The sequence below is a fragment of the Coregonus lavaretus genome, assembly GCF_964263955.1.
Source record: "Coregonus lavaretus genome assembly, chromosome: 20".
Lineage (NCBI taxonomy): Eukaryota > Metazoa > Chordata > Actinopteri > Salmoniformes > Salmonidae > Coregonus > Coregonus lavaretus.
The window spans coordinates 13,381,601-13,401,315 of NC_140007.1; the positions used below are offsets into that span (position 1 = coordinate 13,381,601).

General features: G+C 45.9%; 1 protein-coding gene across 1 annotated transcript in view; it reads right to left on the bottom strand.

Annotated features, from left to right (window-relative positions):
• LOC311147365 (polyhomeotic-like protein 2) overlaps positions 1 to 18,462 on the bottom strand; it is a gene marked incomplete at its 5' end in the record, with an annotated part of 35,940 nt that extends 17,478 nt beyond the window's left edge. The window contains 5 exons of the mRNA XM_084184053.1: positions 5,363 to 5,452; positions 9,744 to 9,905; positions 10,231 to 10,308; positions 16,310 to 16,519; positions 18,304 to 18,462. Coding sequence (XP_084040179.1) covers positions 5,363 to 5,452; positions 9,744 to 9,905; positions 10,231 to 10,308; positions 16,310 to 16,519; positions 18,304 to 18,462 — 699 coding nt within the window. The remainder of the gene's footprint in view (positions 1 to 5,362; positions 5,453 to 9,743; positions 9,906 to 10,230; positions 10,309 to 16,309; positions 16,520 to 18,303) is intronic.
• Between the last annotated feature and the right edge of the window lie 1,253 nt (positions 18,463 to 19,715).

The following is a 19,715-nucleotide window of genomic DNA, read 5'->3' on the forward strand; positions in this document are numbered from 1 at the left end:
ACCCCACTAACTTCGCCACCGACAAGAGCAGGGTGGATTTTGTTGTGTCTCTACTCACAGGCAAAGCCCTGGATTGGGCCACCGCCATATGGACTGCCAACAGCACAGAACTCGGATCCAAGACCCATTTCCACACCCTCTTCAAAGAGGTATTCGATCACTCTCCTTCCGGTCGTCCTATAGGAGACCTCCTCATAGACCTTCAACAAGGACGCAATTCAGCTGTCGAGTATGCCCTTGAGTTCCGCACCATGGCTGCAGGGAGTGGATGGAGTGAGGCTGCTTTACTTACCGTCTACCGAACAGGGCTCAACAGGGAACTTCAGGCGGAGCTGGCCTGTAGAGGTGACCTTCAGGATTTAAATCAATACATTCTTATGTCCATCTCCATCGACCACCTCCTCGCCGACCGCTGAAGAACTCTGCCACCCAGGAACCCGAAACCTTCTCTTTCCATGATTCCGTCATCCCGTCCGAGTCTTCCAGAGCCCATGCAGTTGGGCCATGCTCCTCTCCCGTGTATCGAACGTCAAAGGCGGATCCAAGAAGGGCTCTGCCTATACTGTGGAGGGAACAATCATCTACTCAGCCATTGCCCTGTTCGCCCCCCGCGGAGAGATGAGAAGGGTCCCTCTGCTGCCATGCTGGTAGGCGTGTCCTTATTTCTCAATATCTCCCAGAAGCAATTCTCCATCCTGGTATTGATAACCGTGAAGGGGGTTACTAAGTACGTAGAGGGCTTGATAGATTCGTGAGCAGCAGGTAATTTTATCGATCACCAGCTAGTACAAGAGCTTGACATTGATCTAACACCTGTCACCCCTCCCTTAAGGATTAACGCCCTGGACGGGCAGCCATTGGGCACTGGCTTCATTACGCACCTGACACAGAGCATCACCCTCCAGATTGGAGTCTTCCACACCGAAACCAATCAACTCATGGAACTCTCATCCCCCAAACAGCCACTCATCCTCGGACACCCCTGGCTTTGTCGTCACGACCCTGCCATCTCGTGCCGACAAGGTGAACTACTGTCCTGGTCTTCTGCCTGCTTCACCAGTTGTCTCAGCCTACCCTGCAGAGCCACCACCATTGAGGACTCTGCCTCTGCAGTGCCACCCACCATACCATCTGAATACGTCCAGTACACCAATGTCTTCAGCAAAATCAAGGCCTCCACTCTGCCACCACATCGCCCAGGGGACTGTGCAATTGATTTACTCCCTGGAGTGTCTCCACCGACGGGCCGTGTTTACCCCCTATCTATCCCGAAAAATGAGGCAATGGAGAACTACATTGATGAAGCACTCAAACGGTTTCATTTGTCCTTCTTCTTCCCCGGCTGCGTCCAGCTTCTTCTTCCTTGAAAAAAAGGACTGTGGTCTCCGTCTATGTATTGATTACCGTTCCCTGAATGACGTCACAGTCTAGAACCGTTTCCCTCTTCCTCTGATCCCAGCGACTCTTGAACAAGTGGGCTGCGCCAACATCTATACAAAACTTGACCTGTGAAATGCATATAACCTTGTCCGTATACGTGAAGGCGAGGAATGGAAGACGGCCTTTATCACTGCACAAGGGCACTACGAATACCTGGTCATGCCCTACGGCCTCACTAACGCCCCCGCCGTCTTCCAATCCTTTATGAACGAGGTTTTCCAGGATATGATCAACCGCTTTCTCATCATCTACATTGATGACATCCTGATTTACTCATTTACATTTTACATTTATGTCATTTAGCAGACGCTCTTATCCAGAGCGACTTACAGTTAGTGCGTGCATACATTTTTTATACTGTCCCCCCGTGGGAATCGAACCCACAACCCTGGCGTTGCAAGAGCCATGCTCTACCAACTGAGCTACAGGAGGCCCTGGAGGAACACATCCAGCATGCACAAAAGGTTCTTCAATGGCTCCTCGACCATAACCTTTATGTGAAGACTGAAAAGAGCACCTTCCATGTAACCTCGGTAAACTTCCTCGGTTTCGTACTGACACCTGGAGGGGTCAGCATGGATGAGAACAAAGTCACCGCCGTCAGTAACTGGCCCAAACCCACCACCGTTAAGGAACTCCAACATTTCATTGGGTTCTCCAACTACTATCGGCGGTTCATTCGGAACTTCAGTTCTACTGCCGCTCCCCTCACTGCCCTTACCAGCCAAAAGACCCGGACCCTTCAGTGGACTGATACCGCCCTGAATGCTTTCAACACCTTGAAACGCCTCTTCACCTCAGCTCCTGTCCTTCGCCAACATGATCCGACCCTTCCTTTCACCCTGGAGGTGGATGCCTCCGAATGTAGGAGTAGGAGCCATACTCTCTCAGCGGGTGGGAACACCTCCAAAATCACATCCCTGTGCCTTCTTTCCCAGGACGTTATGCTCCGCTGAGAGGAATTACGATGTGGGGATCAGAGAACTTCTCGCCATCAAGCTGGCCCTCGGAGTGGCGCCACTGATTGGAGGGCGCACATCATCCCTTTCTCGTCCTAACAGATCATTGTAATCTGGAATATATCAGAGGGGCCAATAGGTTAAACTCCAGACAAGCCCGCTGGGCTCTCTTCTTCACATGCTTCCATTTTCATGTTACTTACATCCATGGAAAGAAAAACGTAAAAGCTGATTCTCTTTCTCTCCCGCCAGTTTGACCTTCTGACCAGTAAGTCAGACCCTACAGCCATTCTTCCTTCCTCTTGCATTATGGGACCGGTACAGTGGGAGGTTCACTCTGCCATTCAAGAAGCCCTAACCTCAGACCCGGCTCCTCCTGCGACACCAGCTGGGAAGAGTTATGTACCAGCAGCTGTTAGACCCCAACTGATGCAATGGTGTCACACGTCCTTGGGGTCAGGACATCCGGGCATTACACGAACCACCGAACTTCTAGCCCTTAAGTTCTGGTGGTCCTCACTGGCATCCGATGTAAGGGATTACGTACTCTCCTGTCCAGTCTGCACCCAAACCAAAAGCCCTCGTCATCTCCCTTCCGGTAAGCTTCAACCTTTGCCAATCCCTCACAGACGCTGGTCCCACATAGCTGTTGAATTCATCACAGACGTTCCTGAATCCTCTGGTAGCACCACCATCCTTGTCATAGTAGACCGTTTTTCAAAAATGTGTAATCTGGTTCCTCTTCCTCATTTACCTAATGCCATGGAAGTGGCTGAGTGTGTGTGTTCCATCTGTATGGGATTCCGAAGGACATCGTCTCTGACCCGCGGGCCACAGTTTGTCTCCCAGGTGTGGCGAGCCTTCTGTGACCGACTGGGGGTCGCCCTCAGCCTCTCCTCTGGGTACCATCCCCAGACCAATGGGCAGACGGAACGCCTGAACCAAGAAATAGGGAAGTTACTCCGCCAACAATGTTCTGCCTCTCCACACGACTGGAGTCGGTATATGGCCTGGGCCGAATACACTCAGAACTCACTCAGGCATTCATCCCTCCGCCTTACTCCGTTTCAGTGTGTACTTGGTTACCAACCCCCCATGTTTCCCTGGGAGGCGGAGCCTGGTACTGTCCCAGCTGTCGGCGACTGGTTTCGGAATAGTGAGCGGGTATGGGAGACCGCTCACCGCCATCTGCAGGAAGCCTCTAATACCCAGAAACGCTTTGCCGACAGACGCCGCCGACCTACGTCACTCTTTCACCCCGGACAGCGTGTGTGTCTCTCTACCAGAGACATCTGGCTCCGCCTCCCCTGCTAAAACGTCTGTCCTCGCTTCATTGGTCCCTTCAAGATAACCCATCGCATCAACCCTGTCACGTACCGCCTCCAGTTACCGCGTCCGTATAAAATCTCCTCGTCCTTCCATGTGTCTCTGTTAAAACCGGTCACCTACAGTCCTCTTCATCCTCCAGTCTCAACCCGCAGTGCGCCCCCACCATTGGACATTGGAGGGGAACCTGCCTACGCCATTCAGGCCATACTGTAAGGTGCTGTATTTATTTTCTTAGTTCACCTTGTGTTCTTGAACGTAGCCCTGTTTCTTTGTGTTCTTGAACATAGCCCTGTCTTTCATTTTTGTTCATTGATTTCACCTGTGTTTGTTACTCACCTGGTCTCATCAGCTCCTTATTTAGTTCAGTTCATTCTGTTTGTGCCTTGTGAGGTATTGTTCGTTTTGACTCTTTTCCTAGCTTGTTTGTGAGAACCAGTTATAGCCTTCAGTCCTAGTTTGATTCACCTGCCTGTGACCACGATTCCTGCCTTCTGCGACGGCAAAATAAACACCTGCCGCGTTCTGCGTGTGAATCTACACCTTTTTCTCCCTGAGTATTCATTACAATTACACTTTATATACATCACAGAAGTCTGAAATATAACAAAATCGCTTTACATAGAAATACAGAATTTCCAGTGGTTTAAATTTTTTTTTTATTAATGATACAATTATGAAAATATTAATAACATTCCACCCATGTGGCCACTAGAGGGCGATTTGGTCATTTGACTGCAGGAAAGGGCTTCACTCACAAAAGACATTCAAGAAGATCTAAATGCATATTCCCATGAAACTGATTGAGATCAAATTATTGGCATGCAGTTTAGAAATTTCACCGGTAAAACGTATATAATTATCATTCAAGATTGACAGAGATTATGGCCTATTTTGAAATGAGGTATGCCTAACAGTGTTTGGGGGTATTAAAAATAGCAAATATTCTTGAGTCAATGTGTGGGCATAGGCAGACGTTGCAATTGGATGAAGCATGTTATGCATAGGTATATTATACAATGATATTCAATAGGCTACATCTGTCAGTAGGCTACAAACTTTGAGAAATTCTGATGTCATAAAAAAAAGATATGGCGCCTCTTCACCTAAATTTTTTTATAGAACTACACCACTGCAAAGGAGTGTCCTCCCCTCCTCGATAGCCTCCTCCCACCGAGGATGCACAAGTGTATCCTCTCGGCTCCTTAGCGCAGAAGCGTTTTGAAATCCACCACACCCCCTTTGAATCAGCTCTTGTTTTCTCAGAGGAGAAACGTGTACACATTTAAAAACAATATTTTACTTATCCGTTTATCTATAAAATGTCTTGCACAACTAGCTACATTTGTTTTTATGACTTTACACATTTATTTTGGGATTCCGCCCTTGTAAACGTAATTTGCCTGATGACGCGTGAGTGGAGAAGGACCGTCTCAATTCATACAAGCTCATGTTTCCTCTCCTCGGAGACGGAGGAGAGGAGGCGAGCAATAGGATTCTCCCATAGCATCCATGGTATACATGTTTGGTGTGTATGTGTGTTGTGTGGTAATGTGTGCACCTGTGTTTGTGCATGTGTGTGCTCATTGAGGTTGTGAATGCATATGCATATGCATGTTGTGTGTGGTGAATATTACCTGTGCACTAGCAGACTGTTGGTTGATGGCGGACTGTGACGAGGCTGCTGATTGGACAGTGGCAACAGCTGCAGTTGGGGTGAAGATGAGCTGGGAGGACAAAGAACAAAAAAATATTGCCACTAACACTGCTCCAAATCAGGACCAGCTAAGCCCTCAGCTAAGATTGGTGTTATCCCACTGAGCTATTTAAGCCAAAACATTACAGTAATAAAGCTCTTTCAACTGAATCTCGCCATCCATGAACTACATGGCTAAGGCATTTTCTTCCCTGGCAGCAATTTGATTTTGAACAAGACCAGCCATGTGCAGCGTTGTGCCGTGTTATTCTGATCTAAGATGGATAGCAACTCAAGGATGCTTGATGGTTTCAGAGAGGAAAGAGTTGTCAAAAAAAAACATTACTACACATTATGGCTCCAGTCCAAAAAATCCTACGAGGAATCTCAGTATTTCTGCTAGTAAAAACATAACTGACACTCAAGTCTTGAGTCTTGTTTTCCTTCTAAATTACCCTCTGCTGTGCCACATATCTATACCCTGGCCACATGAAGGAAATCATCATATTAAATCATATGGAAAACATAGAGTACTGTATTCTAGTCAAGTCAATCCTATTCAACTATTGCTGTACATATACTATTCTATCCTACGTATTCTTGAGATATACTATATATTCTATCCACATACTGTCCATAATGTCTATACAGTGCATTCGGAAAGTATTCAGACCACTTTTCCCACATTTTGTTACGTTACAGCCTTATTCTGAAATTGATTACAAAAAAAAAATCCTCAAATCTACACACAATAGACCATTTTGAGAAAGCGAAAACAGGTTTTTAGAAATGTTAGCAAATGTATTACAAATAAAAAATATTTACATAAGTAGTCAGACCCTTTGCTATGAGATTAGAAATTGAGATCAGGTGCATCCTGTTTCCGTTGATCATCCTTGAGGTGTTTCTACAACTTCATTGGAGTCCACCTGTGGTAAATTCAATTGATTGTACATGATTTGGAAAGGCACACACCTGTCTAAATAAGGTCCCACAGTTGACAGTGCATGTCAGAGCAAAAACCAAGCCATGAGGTCGAAGGAATTGTCCGTAGAGCTCCGAGACAGGATTGTGTCGAAGCACAGCTCTGGGGAAGGGTACCAAAAAAGCGTCTGCAGCATTGAAGGTCCCCAAGAACACAGTGGCCTCCATCATTCTTAAATGGAAGAGTTTGGAACCACCAAGACTCTTCCTAGAGCTGGCCACCCGGCCAAACTGAGCAATCGGAGGAGAAGGGCCTTTGTCAGGGAGATGACCAAGAACCCAATGGTCACTCTGACAGAGTAGCAGAGAGAACAGTCAATGACTTGGGTGACTGGAGTCTTCCTCTGACACCGCCTAGTATATTGGTCCTGGATGGCAGGAAGCTTGGCCCCAGTGACGTACTGGGCCGTATGCACTACCCTCTGTAGCACCTTACGATCAGATGCACAGCAGTTGCCATTCCAGGCAGTGATGCAACCGGTCAGGATGCTCTCGATGGTGCAGCTGTATAACTTTTTGAGGATCTGGGGACCCATGCCAAATCTTTTCAGTCTCCTGAAGGGGAAGAGGTGTTGTCGTGCCCTCTTCACAATTGTCTTGGTGTGTTTGGACCACAATAGTTTGTTGGTGATGTGGACACCAAGGAACTTGAAACTCGACCCGCTCCACTACAGCCCTGTCGATGTTAATGGGGGCCTGTTCAGCCCGCCTTTTCCTATAGTCCACGATCAGCTCTTTTGTCTTGCTCACATTGAGGGAGAGGTTGTTGTCCTGGCACCATACTGCCAGGTCTCTGACCTCCTCCCTATAGGCTGTCTCATCGTTGTCGGTGATCAGGCCTACCATTGTTGTGTTGTCAGCAAACTTAATGATGGTGTTGGAGTCGTGTTTGGCCACATAGTCGTGGGTGAACAGGAAGTACAGGAGGGGACTAAGCACGCACCCCTGAGGGGCCCCAGTGTTGAGGATCAGCGTGGCAGACGTGTTGTTGCCTACCCTTACCACCTGAGGGCGGCCCGTAAGGAAGTCCAGGATCCAGTTAGAGGGAGGTGTTTAGTCCCAGGGTCCTTAGCTTAGTGATGAACTTTGTGGGCACTGTGGTGTTGAACGCTGAGCTGTAGTCAATGAACAGCATTCTCACATAGGTGTTCCTTTTGTCCAGGTGGGAAAGGGCAGTGTGGAGTGCGATTGAGATTGCGTCATCTGTGGATCTGTTGGGGCGATATGCGAATTGGAGTGGGTCTAGGGTATCCGGGATGAGGCTGTTGATGTGAGCCATGACCAGCCTTTCAAAGCACTTCATGGCTACTGACGTGAGTGCTACGGAGCGGTAATCATTTAGGCAGGTTACCTTCGCTTCCTTGGGCACAGGGACTATGGTGGTCTGCTTGAAACATGTAGGTATTACAGACTCGGTCAGGGAGAGGTTGAAAATGTCAGTGAAGACACTTGCCAGTTGGTCCACGCATGCTTTGAGTACACAACCTGGTAATCCGTCTGGCCCAGCGGCTTTGTGAATGTTGACCTGTTTAAAGGATCTCGCTGTACTTTGCTCCGTTCATCTTTGCCTTGATCCAAATGAATTTAACACAGGCGGACTCCAATCAAGTTGTAGAAACATCTCAAGGATGATCAATGGAAACAGGGTGCGCCTGAGCTCAATTTCGTGTCTCATAGCAAAGGGTCTGACTACTTATGTAAATAAGGTATTTCTGTTTTTTATTTGTAATACATTTGCTAACATTTCTAAAAACCTGTTTTCGCTTTGTCGTTATGGGTTATTGTGTGTAGATTGCTGAGGATTTGTATTTATTTTATCCATTTTAGAATAAGGCTGTAACGTAACAAAATGTGGAAAAAGTCAAGGGGTCTGAATACTTTCCGAAGGCACTGCACATAGACATGGAATCACTGGCCACTTTAATAATGGAACACTAGTCACTTTAATAATGTTTACATACTGGTTTACTCATCTCATATGTATATTCTCTATTCTATTCTACTGTATTTTAGTCAATGCCACTCCGATATTGCTTGTCCTAATAGTTATATATTTCTTAATTCCATTCTTTTACTTTTAGATTTGTGTGTATTGTTGTGAATTGTTAGATACTACTGCACTGTTGGAGCTAGGAACACAAGAATTTCGCTACACTCGCAATAACATCTGCTAAATATGTGTATGTGACCAATAAAATTTGATTTGAAATAGCTGTGCAGCGAAACTCCCCATCCAACCTGACAGAGCTTGAGAGGATCTGCAGAGAAGAATGGGAGAAACTCCCCAAATACAGGTGTGCCAAGCTTGTAGCGTCATACCAAAGAAGACTCAAGGCTGTAATCACTGCCAAAGGTGCTTCATCAAAGTACTGAGTAAAGGGTCTGAATACTTGTGTAAATGTAATATTTCGTTTTTTTATTTATAATAAATTAACATACATTTCTAAGAACCTGTTTTTTCTTTGTCATTATGGGGTATTGTGTGTAGATTGATTAGGGGAAAAAAACGATTTAATCAATTTTAGAATAAGGCAATAATTAATAATGAAATATAATATATATATATATATATTGATTCATACTCCGGACTCCGACATTGCTAGTCCTAATATTTATATATTTCTTAATTACATTATTTTACTTTTCGATTTGTGTGTTGTGGTATCCTGGGAGCTCTTCCCCGGGGGTTGGTGATAGAGGGGAGGTACGTGCCGTGATGTTGGCTCCCTCTGTTGGGGGTACCCGGGCTGGGCACCCCGACGCTGATGGTACCAAGTAGGGGTAATTAGGGGAGAGTGCCAACCAGCCGTGCAGGCCATATAAATGGAGCACCGTGGCACACCGCGGGAGAGAAAAAGAGAGAGACAAGGAGTGAGCCTACAGAGGGGAACGAAGCTCCCGGAGGCACGGAGCCGAATATGAGAAGAAGGGCCGAGCCAAACCTAAGTTATTTTGTTGTTACGTTGCTAGTAAAGTCGTGTTTTCTAACTAGAACCTCCCTGTCTCTGTGTCCGTCTCTGTGCACTCAACCCAACACCCCACGGTTTACCATAGTGTATTGTTAGATATTACTGCACTGTTGGAGCTAGGAACACAAGCCTTTCGCTACACCCGCAATAACATCTGCTAAACATGTATGCGACCAATAACATTTGATTTGATTTGATTAGATTGAGCAGTTGCGCAGTTTTCCGGAATAAAAACATCAAAACTTTCCTTCACTATTCAGATGAAGAGGGCCCATCTAGTTGTGTGGAGAGGAGATGACTATTGACCATTCAATCAGTGGTGAAATAGGTATGACAAATGTGGAATGTGTGTGCGTGCTATTCCCTTACCATCTGAGCCCGCAGATACATCTGAGCTTGGCTGGCGGTGAGGACGAGGCTGGAGGCGTTGCCTAGGAGCACAGCCTGCTGGGGGATACAGGTGGGGGCGGAGCTAACACTCTGGACTCTGCTGATTAGCTGGGCCACTGCTGGAGGTGTGGCCAGGTTTACCTTGGAGAGGAGGACAGGGGTGTACTGTAATGACTATAACTTGTAGAAGAACTAACACAATTTCAATCATATCTGTTCAGCACAATATGTTTATTTTATGAATGTTCTGTAAGGTTGCCCACTCATGAACATGCCCTAGATATAATCAAGTCATAAAGACGCAAAAGATACAAAGATGCAGGAACAGACATACAGACATGGACATGTAGCACACACAAAAATAATCTAGAACAGAAGGTCACACGCAGACAGAAACAGGGACAGTCATTAAACTCAGTGGACTAGCTACAGACTGAAACAGCTATATCAAAACAGTTCTACTCACAGTGGTCTGTGTGGAACATATCTGGTGAGAGGGGTTCCCATTCTGGTTGGAACTCTGTCTTCCTGCCACTATGGTAGACTGGGAAATGTAGGAAATGAAGAAAGGTACCAAAATCAAAACTATCAATAGATATTTTGTGCCACCCTGCAATATACTGAATTATTATTTATGTTGTCCCTTATAAGTAGGCCCTGCGATAGACTAGCGTCCTGTCCATAGAGAGTACTTGTACATCAAACTGTCTTAGGTTACAGAAACAGGAAATATGCTCCTGCTCTATGGGCCATTCTGGCTCGGACAAGGCTACTTACCTACTTTACTACTTATAAGTATTTGCTATTTGCCACTACATAGGGAAAACCGAATACAGACCTAAGAGTAATGGACAGAGACTTAGCCCCCAAGTGTAGCCTACTCTTCTCTAATGGAGTGTAAATGCCCTCATAGTGTAAAATGATTTTGCCCCCAGTGAGGAACTAGTCATCCATCAAGAGCCCATGTTAACCAGCCAGGCCTCATACTGATGGAGACCAATTTGTTATGTGGGGGGAAACTATACGAAAGTCTTCACATGGCTAGTAGTGAGCAACCACTTAGTTTAGCTATAGCTGTAATTTGTATTTGTGTTTGTATTTATTAGGGATCCCCATTAGCTGTTGCCAAGGCAGCAGCTACTCTTCCTGGGGTCCAAACACATTAAAGGCACTTAGATTACATATAAAACAAAAGATACATCAGTACATCATATCACATTACACCACTACATATCTACAATACAAAATGTATAATACCACCATACAACAATATTACAATGTACTCACAAGGCAGGCAATACGCTTGACCTCATCTTTACTAGATGCTGTTCTTCTACTAATCTCACTGCAACTCCCCTCCAAGTCTCCGACCACTACTTTGTATCCTTTTCTCTCTCCCTCTCCTCCAACACTACTCACTCTGCCCCTACACCGATGGTAATGCGCCGTCGCAACCTTCGCTCTCTCTCTCCCGCTACTCTCTCCTCTTCCATCCTATCATCTCTTCCCTCTGCTCAATCCTTCTCCCTCCAATCTCCTGATTCTGCCTCCTCAACCCTCCTCTCCTCCCTTTCTGCATCCTTTGACTCTCTATGTCCCCTATCCTCCCGGCCGGCTCGGTCCTCCCCTCCAGCTCCATGGCTTGATGACTCATTGCGAGCTCACAGAACAGAGCTCCGGGCAGCTGAGCGGAAATGGAAGAAAACTAGACTCCCTGCAGACCTGGCATCTTTTCACTCCCTCCTCTCTACATTTTCTTCATCTGTTTCTGCTGCTAAGGCCACTTTCTACCACTCTAAATTCCAAGCATCCGCCTCTAACCCTAGGAAGCTCTTTGCCACATTCTCCTCCCTGCTGAATCCCCCCCCCCCCCCCTCCCTCTCTCTGGATGACTTCGTCAACCATTTTGAAAAGAAGGTTGACGACATCCGATCCTCATTTGTTAAGTCAAATGACACTGCTGGTCCTGCTCACACTGCCCTACCCTATGCTTTGACTTCTTTCTCCCCTCTCTCTCCAGATAAAATCTTGCGACTTGTGACGGCAGGCCGCCCAACAACCTGCCCGCTTGACCCTATCCCCTTCTCTCTTCTCCAGACCATCTCCGGTGACCTTCTCCCTTACCTCACCTCGCTGATCAACTCATCCTTGACCGCTGGCTATGTCCCTTCCTTCTTCAAGAGAGCGAGAGTTGCACCCCTTCTCAAAAAACCAACACTCGATCCCTCTGATGTCAACAACTACAGACCAGTATCCCTTCTTTCTTTTCTCTCCAAAACTATTGAGCGTGCCGTCTTTAGCCAACTCTCTTGCTATCTCTCTCAGAATGACCTTCTTGATCCAAACCAGTCAGGTTTCAAGACTGGTCATTCAACTGAGACTGCTCTTCTCTGTGTCACAGAGGCTCTCCGCACTGCTAAAGCTAACTCTCTCTCCTCTGCTCTTGTCCTTCTAGACCTGTCTGCTGCCTTTTATACTGTGAACCATCAGATCCTCCTCTCCACCCTCTCCGAGCTGGGCATCTCCGGCGCGGCTCACTCTTGGATTGCGTCCTACCTGACCGGTCGCTCCTACCAAGTGGCGTGGCGAGAAGCTGTCTCCGCACCACGTGCTCTCACCACTGGTGTCCCCCAGGACTCAGTTCTAGGCCCTCTCCTATTCTCACTATACACCAAGTCACTTGGCTCTGTCATATCCTCACATGGCCTCTCCAATCATTGCTACGCTGACGACACACAACTAATCTTCTCCTTTCCCCCTTCTGATAACCAGGTGGCGAATCGCATCTCTGCATGTCTGGCAGACATATCAGTATGGATGACGGATCACCACCTCAAGCTGAACCTCGGCAAGACGGAGCTGCTCTTCCTCCCGGGGAAGGACTGCCCGTTCCATGATCTCGCCATCACGGTTGACAACTCCGTTGTGTCCTCCTCCCAGAGTGCGAAGAGCCTTAGCGTGACCCTGGACAACACCCTGTCGTTCTCCGCTAACATCAAGGCGGTGACCCGATCCTGTAGGTTCATGCTCTACAACATTCGGAGAGTACGACCCTGCCTTACACAGGAAGCGGCACAGGTCCTAATCCAGGCACTTGTCATCTCCCGTCTGGATTACTGCAACTCGCTGTTGGCTGGGCTCCCTGCCTGTGCCATTAAACCCCAACAACTCATCCAGAATGCCGCAGCCCGTCTGGTGTTCAACCTTCCCAAGTTCTCTCACGTCACCCCGCTCCTCCGCACACTCCACTGGCTTCCAGTTGAAGCTCGCATCTGCTACAAGACCATGGTGCTTGCCTACGGAGCTGTGAGGGGAACGGCACCTCCGTACCTTCAGGCTCTGATCAGTCCCTACACCCAAACGAGGGCACTGCGTTCATCCACCTCTGGCCTGCTGGCTCCCCTACCTCTGCGGAAGCATAGTTCCCGCTCAGCCCAGTCAAAACTGTTCGCTGCTCTGGCACCCCAATGGTGGAACAAGCTCCCTCACAACGCCAGGACAGCGGAGTCACTCAACACCCTGGGATAGGATAAAGTAATCCTTCTACCCCCCCACCCAAAAAAATATAATAATAAAATAAAAAAATAACATTGTAAAGTGGTTATCCCACTGGCTATAAGGTGAATGCACCTATTTGTAAGTCGCTCTGGATAAGAGCGTCTGCTAAATGACATAAATGTAAATGTAGTGCGTGTGTAATGGGGCTCATACATGCAGGCTGTAAAGCGTTACTGCTGTAATGACCTCCGTCAAGTTGTGCTGTTCATTGTTTTGGTCAATATTGTCAGGAGGAGAGATACCACTGACCATAGAGGTTAAAGGCCCAGTGCAGTCAAAAACTTGATTTTCCTGTGTTTTATATATATTTCCACACTATGAGGTTGGAATAATACTGTGAAATGGTGAAAATGAGGATAATGCCCTTTTAGTGGAAGTTTTGGTGGGATGGAGTTTTGGCCTGCCTGGTGACATCACCAGGCGGTAAATTAGTTAACTGACCAATAAGAAAGATAGTGTTCAGTTGAAAATTGAAAGTAATATTTAAAAATAATCACAGTAATGTACTTAATTGTTACCCAGAAATGATTTGATTTACTTGGACGTATTAGGAGAGCTATCATCTCTGTGTGTTAAGAAAATGGCCGACCTTTGAATTCCAAAGCACCAAATCTCATACCCCCAAGACATGCTAACCTCTCACCACTACCAATAACAGCGGAGGTTAGCATTTTTTGGGGGGTATGATACTCATGCCTCTGTAACTTTTTCACTCATCATTATTCACGTTTCTTTCATGATTATCCGTAATCATGGTAGCATCCACATTAATTTAGAAGTGTTTAGAAACATATATTCTTATTAACAATAAAATTGACTCCAAAATGACACAATACATTATTTACTATTCATTTCTATTGGGCACAAAATAATCTGAAACACAACCAACACAAACTGCAAATGCATCCAACAAGTTTGTAGTCACAAGCTTGATGTAGTCACTGCGTGCTAGGAATATGGGACCAAATATTAAACTTTGTATTACTTTAATACATATATAAATGAATTTGTCCAAATACTTTTGGTTCCTTAAAATGGGGGGACTATGTACAAAAAGGTGCTGTAATTTCTAAACGATTCACCTGAAATTGATGAATATATGATAGTCTGCAGTTTAACATCATAGTCATTGTATCATTTCAAATCCAAAGTGCTGGAGTACAGAGCCAAAACAACAACACAAAATGTCACTGTCCAAATACTTTTGGACCTCACTGTATATGAGGTATGTTGTGTGCTGTACATGCCTTGGAGTCTCCCAGGTATACAGACATTCATCACTGTCAGAGCTCAGGAAGCCTGGGGCATTCTCAGAGAGAGAGAGAGAGAGAGAGAGAGAGAGAGAGAGAGAGAGAGAGAGAGAGAGAGAGAGAGAGAGAGAGAGAGAGAGAGAGAGAGAGGGGCACAGAGGGCTCTCCATCAATCCACACATTAGCCCCACATTGGCCCACAGGAAGCAGCTCCCATCGCAGGTAAACACGGAGGGAAGGAAGGCAGAGTGTGGAAGTCTTTTCGGCAGTCTATCAGCTAACTAGTCAATAGCGCCCATGTCTTGTTTTGAAATGTTGCTTAAAACAATAAATGGTAAAAATGACATGTAACTGTAACACTATTTGTTTTTGAATGGGTTTGTTTGGCTCAATGGGCACCCCCTATTATTAAGGTAATTAATATGCACCCTATTTCTAATAATACTGTAGCTTTTATCCAACTAGCAATGAACACATCCATCCAGAATGTGTGGCCCACGCGAGAATCATCACTTTTCAATGTCTCGTCTATCTTGTGGAGAATTGAACGACACAATACTAAAGAGAACAAATCAGATTATGAATGTGTAATCAATGGCTGGAGGATTTGAAAGATGGTCATAAAGAAACCAGTTGAGATCAATACTTATCAGCCTGTGTCCCGTATGTCCAGGGATCATATGGTCAGTGGTTCCCAACCTTTTTTTACATTTGAAAAATGTCACTATGTTTTATTATTGTTTATTGAGATAGCCTATATTAAATACAACACCAACATGATTTGAGGGATCTATAAAAATGTTTTTGTTGAAGTTCATTTCCTGCAATTCTACATAGTTTAACAAGACTCATGACATATTTTAGGTAGGCTATTTAATAATAATAATAATAATAATAATAATAATAATAATGGATAAGGAAAATAAAGTCTAGACTCTTTTCCCCAAATGTTATTCCTCTACCAAATATGTTTTATTATGATAATTTATATTTAAAAATAATAATAATATGACTTCTCAAGCAAAGTCTAATTTATTTGACTCCTTGACTTTAGAAGGTCGTAGCTCAGCATCTGAATATCATAGAGACAAACCAAAGATATTCCCATGTGCATCAGAGTCGGGTCTTCCTCTGGCATTTTAAAGCCTAAAGCATCACAGATTTATGCATAGTTTTAGATCGGTATAAAGAATTGCAAATTGTAAAAAAGAAGAAACAGTTTCTTTCACCACTCAAATCAAGGAAGGTCCCCCCTAGGTTGTGAACCCCTGGTCCAGGTCAAAGGTCGATGAACACATTGACACACATAGCATCCTATAGAAGAGAAATCACCAGTGTGCATGACATTGAAGACATGGTTGATGTATGTCTGTGATACAGAGCCAGTCCTTGGGGACCAGGACAGCAGTGTGTATTACAAGGCCAACCTCAGCAGAAAGCACTGGGTCAGACGGTCAAGATCTGCTTTGGTGAGATTGACCACATCTCAGTTACACAATATATCAGTCAATATACTGTATTTCGCTTAATTTATCAGTAACACTTTTGAATTGTCATATTCATCATATGGTTCCTATGGCTCAGATACCATGCTGTTTGCAACATCAGAGTTTAGGCTTTTATTGCTGCATGGGACAAATGTATTGGTGACTATCAATAAGTGCAATCTGGAATTTTCTTGTCCCCTGTCGCCACAAACAATCAATGCTCCAATATACACACACACACACCACTCACACAGACCTGTTGCACACCGGCTAGCCTCTGGACCTGAACGTTGCTCAGTTGCTGCTGCTGCTGTTGTTGGGCAGCTGTCTGAAGCATGAGGTGCTGCTGCTGTTGGAGGGCTGCTGTCTGAAGCATGAGGTGCTGCTGCTGGGCTGCATACATCTGCTGCAGGTACTGGGCTGCCGTGCTGGGTTGTCTGTGGAGCGCCTGTTGGATCACCTTTACAGAGAGAGGGAGATGAAAGATGGAAAAGAGAGAGAGAGATAGATAGATAGATAGATAGATAGATAGATAGATAGATAGATAGATAGATAGATAGATAGATAGATAGATAGATAGATAGATAGATAGATAGATAGATAGATAGATAGATAGATAGATAGATAGATAGATAGATAGATAGATAGATAGATAGATAGATAGATAGATAGATAGAGAGCAATGTGTGTGAGAGAGAGAGAGAGAGAGAGAGAGAGAGAGAGAGAGAGAGAGAGAGAGAGAGAGAGAGACAGAGAGAGCCCCTCCCCCGTCACCCAGACCTCATCTGTCAGAGAGGCCTGACAGCCAAGCTACATTCCCCAGCAGACCCCCTCCTAGGCCCCTCTGACCTCCAGAGGACCAGCCCTACTCCATCACTGCCTGCCTCCACACTCCACACTGGCCGGGCCCCTTTTTACACCAGACCAGACCAAGACCATGCAACTGAAAAAACATGCAAACATGCCATCTTCATGGTAGCACTTTATATTACGGTACAGACTAGGCATTTACTAAGACTGTACACAGTAGAATGGTAATTACATTGTAATTAACTATCAATTACTTGTTTATTTCTTTACGATTAATTAAAACAAGCACCAATAAGATATGCTGTAATCAGATGAAACTCGTTACGTACCACACTTTGGAGATATTTTTTTTTTTATATACTTCAGTGAACTCTGAAACAAACCTTGGTCAAAAATCTTCATAGACCTAGATAAGATAAGTCTCTCTCTTTTTCTTTAGAACCGACTCGGCATCACTTGCAATAGAAGTTCCGCCTATAGGGCTGTGAGATCCTCAGACAGAATCCTCCCCAACCTGGAATCACCAGCCAAGCACCTAGTTAGCCACACAAGAGAGAAGTTCTGCCTTTGGGAGCCAATAGCTGCTCTCGCTTAGCCTAACTGGCCCCTCCCACATATCATGGGGAGCCCTCATTCACCAGTGACATCATTGCAGAGAGAGAGAGAGAGAGAGAGAGAGAGAGAGAGAGAGAGAGAGAGAGAGAGAGAGAGAGAGAGAGAGAGAGAGAGAGAGAGAGAGAGAGAGAGAGAGATTGACCAATGACCTGTGACCTTCTAGATTATCAGTGCTCAATATGATAGTCAGGATCCCAGAGTTTTCATTCAGGTAGGCCCTTTTGTCTCTAACTGGTGGGACTGCTGTGGGTGATATTTGAAGCATCAGTACTGCTGACACCTTTATGCACTTTGAATGCCGGTACATCACCACTTGCATTGACGTGTCTGACGAGCAGTGACAAGTATCTGTTTCTGGAGGAAAAACACATACCCATATTCTGGTATGAAAATAATTCAATATCATTATCATCAGTGAGACAATCTCTGAACACTCATCCTGGACTCACGACCGATATCTTTAGTCTTAAACTGGCCACTAGATGGCGGTAACGACCTGGAAAATTCAGCTGGATCTGCACTACTGAGCAGGGTTGGGGTTGAAATCCATTTCAAATCCATTTCATTACACCTTACAAACTCCAACTCCTATTACAACAGTATTGCTTTCTGAAAGTGAAAAGTAACTTTATTGCACTATATTGATGTTGTTGTGATAAGTGGATTATGTTGCAATGGTGAAAACAACAACAACAACAACAACAACAGCAATAGCAACACCAACATCAACATCAACAGCAACAACCCAAGGCCACCCCCATGCCACCACACAGGACACGCTTTTGAGATACTTTATACAAAACATTTCTACTACTGTACCTGAACAGTCTGTCTGTCTGGGATCCCAGCGTAGACAGAGATGTGGGGCAGGGTTGGCCTCCAAGTGCTGCTAGTAGTGACCAGGCTGGTGGTGACACTGGGACTCATACTAATGCTGCTGGAGCTGGCGGCTGCCGGGCCCTGGGCCTCATTCTGCATGGCGCCCTCCACCTCCACTTCCCACAATCCACGGCGACTGCTTAGTTGGATACTCCTCTAACTGATAGAGAGAGAGCGAGAGAAAGAGAGAGAGAGAGGTGGGGGGTGAAGAGATTTATCTTTAATTTCAAATTAAGTTGCAAGGCTGTTGTAACATTGCACCCAGAGCTAGTAGACTATACAATGCCAGATAGTTTTTCACTTGTCTCATTAAACACATAAAACACAGGCATTCAACACCATAGTGCCCTCTAAGCTCATCACTAAGCTAAGGATCCTGGGACTAAACACCTCCCTCTGCAACTGGATCCTGGACTTCCTGACGGGCCGCCCCCAGGTGGTAAGGGTAGGTAACAACACATCTGCCACACTGATCCTCAACACGGGGGCCCCTCAGGGGTGCGTGCTCAGTCCCCTCCTGTACTCTCTGTTCACCCATGACTGCATGGCCAGGCACGACTCCAACACCATCATTAAGTTTGCCGACGACACAACAGTGGTAGGCCTGATCACCGACAACGATGAGACAGCCTATAGGGAGGAGGTCAGAGACCTGGCCGTGTGGTGCCAGGACAACAACCTCTCCCTCAACGTGACCAAGACAAAGGAGATGATTGTGGACTACAGGAAAAAAAAGATGACTGAGCACGCCCCCATTCTCATCGACGGGGCTGTAGTGGAACAGGTTGAGAGGTTGAGAGCTTCAAGTTCCTTGGTGTCCACATCACCAACAAACTATCATGGTCCAAACACACCAAGACAGTCGTGAAGAGGGCACGACAAAGCCTATTCCCCCTCAGGAGACTGAAAAGATTTGGCATGGGTCCTCAGATCCTCAAAAAAGTATACTGCTGCACCATCGAGAGCATCCTGACTGGTTGCATCACCGCCTGGTATGGCAACTGCTTGGCCTCCGACCGCAAGGCACTACAGAGGGTAGTGCGTACGGCCCAGTACATCACTGGGGCCAAGCTTCCTGCCATCCAGGACCTCTATACCAGGCGGTGTCAGAGGAAGGCCCTCAAAATTGTCAAAGACTCCAGCCACCCTAGTCATAGACTGTTCTCTCTGCTACCGCACGGCAAGCGGTACCGGAGTGCCAAGTCTAGGTCCAAAAGACTTCTCAACAGCTTCTACCCCCAAGCCATAAGACTCCTGAACAGCTAATCATGGCTACCCGGACTATTTGCACTGCCCCCCCCCCCCCCCACCCCATCCTTTTTACGCTGCTGCTACTCTGTTAATTATTTATG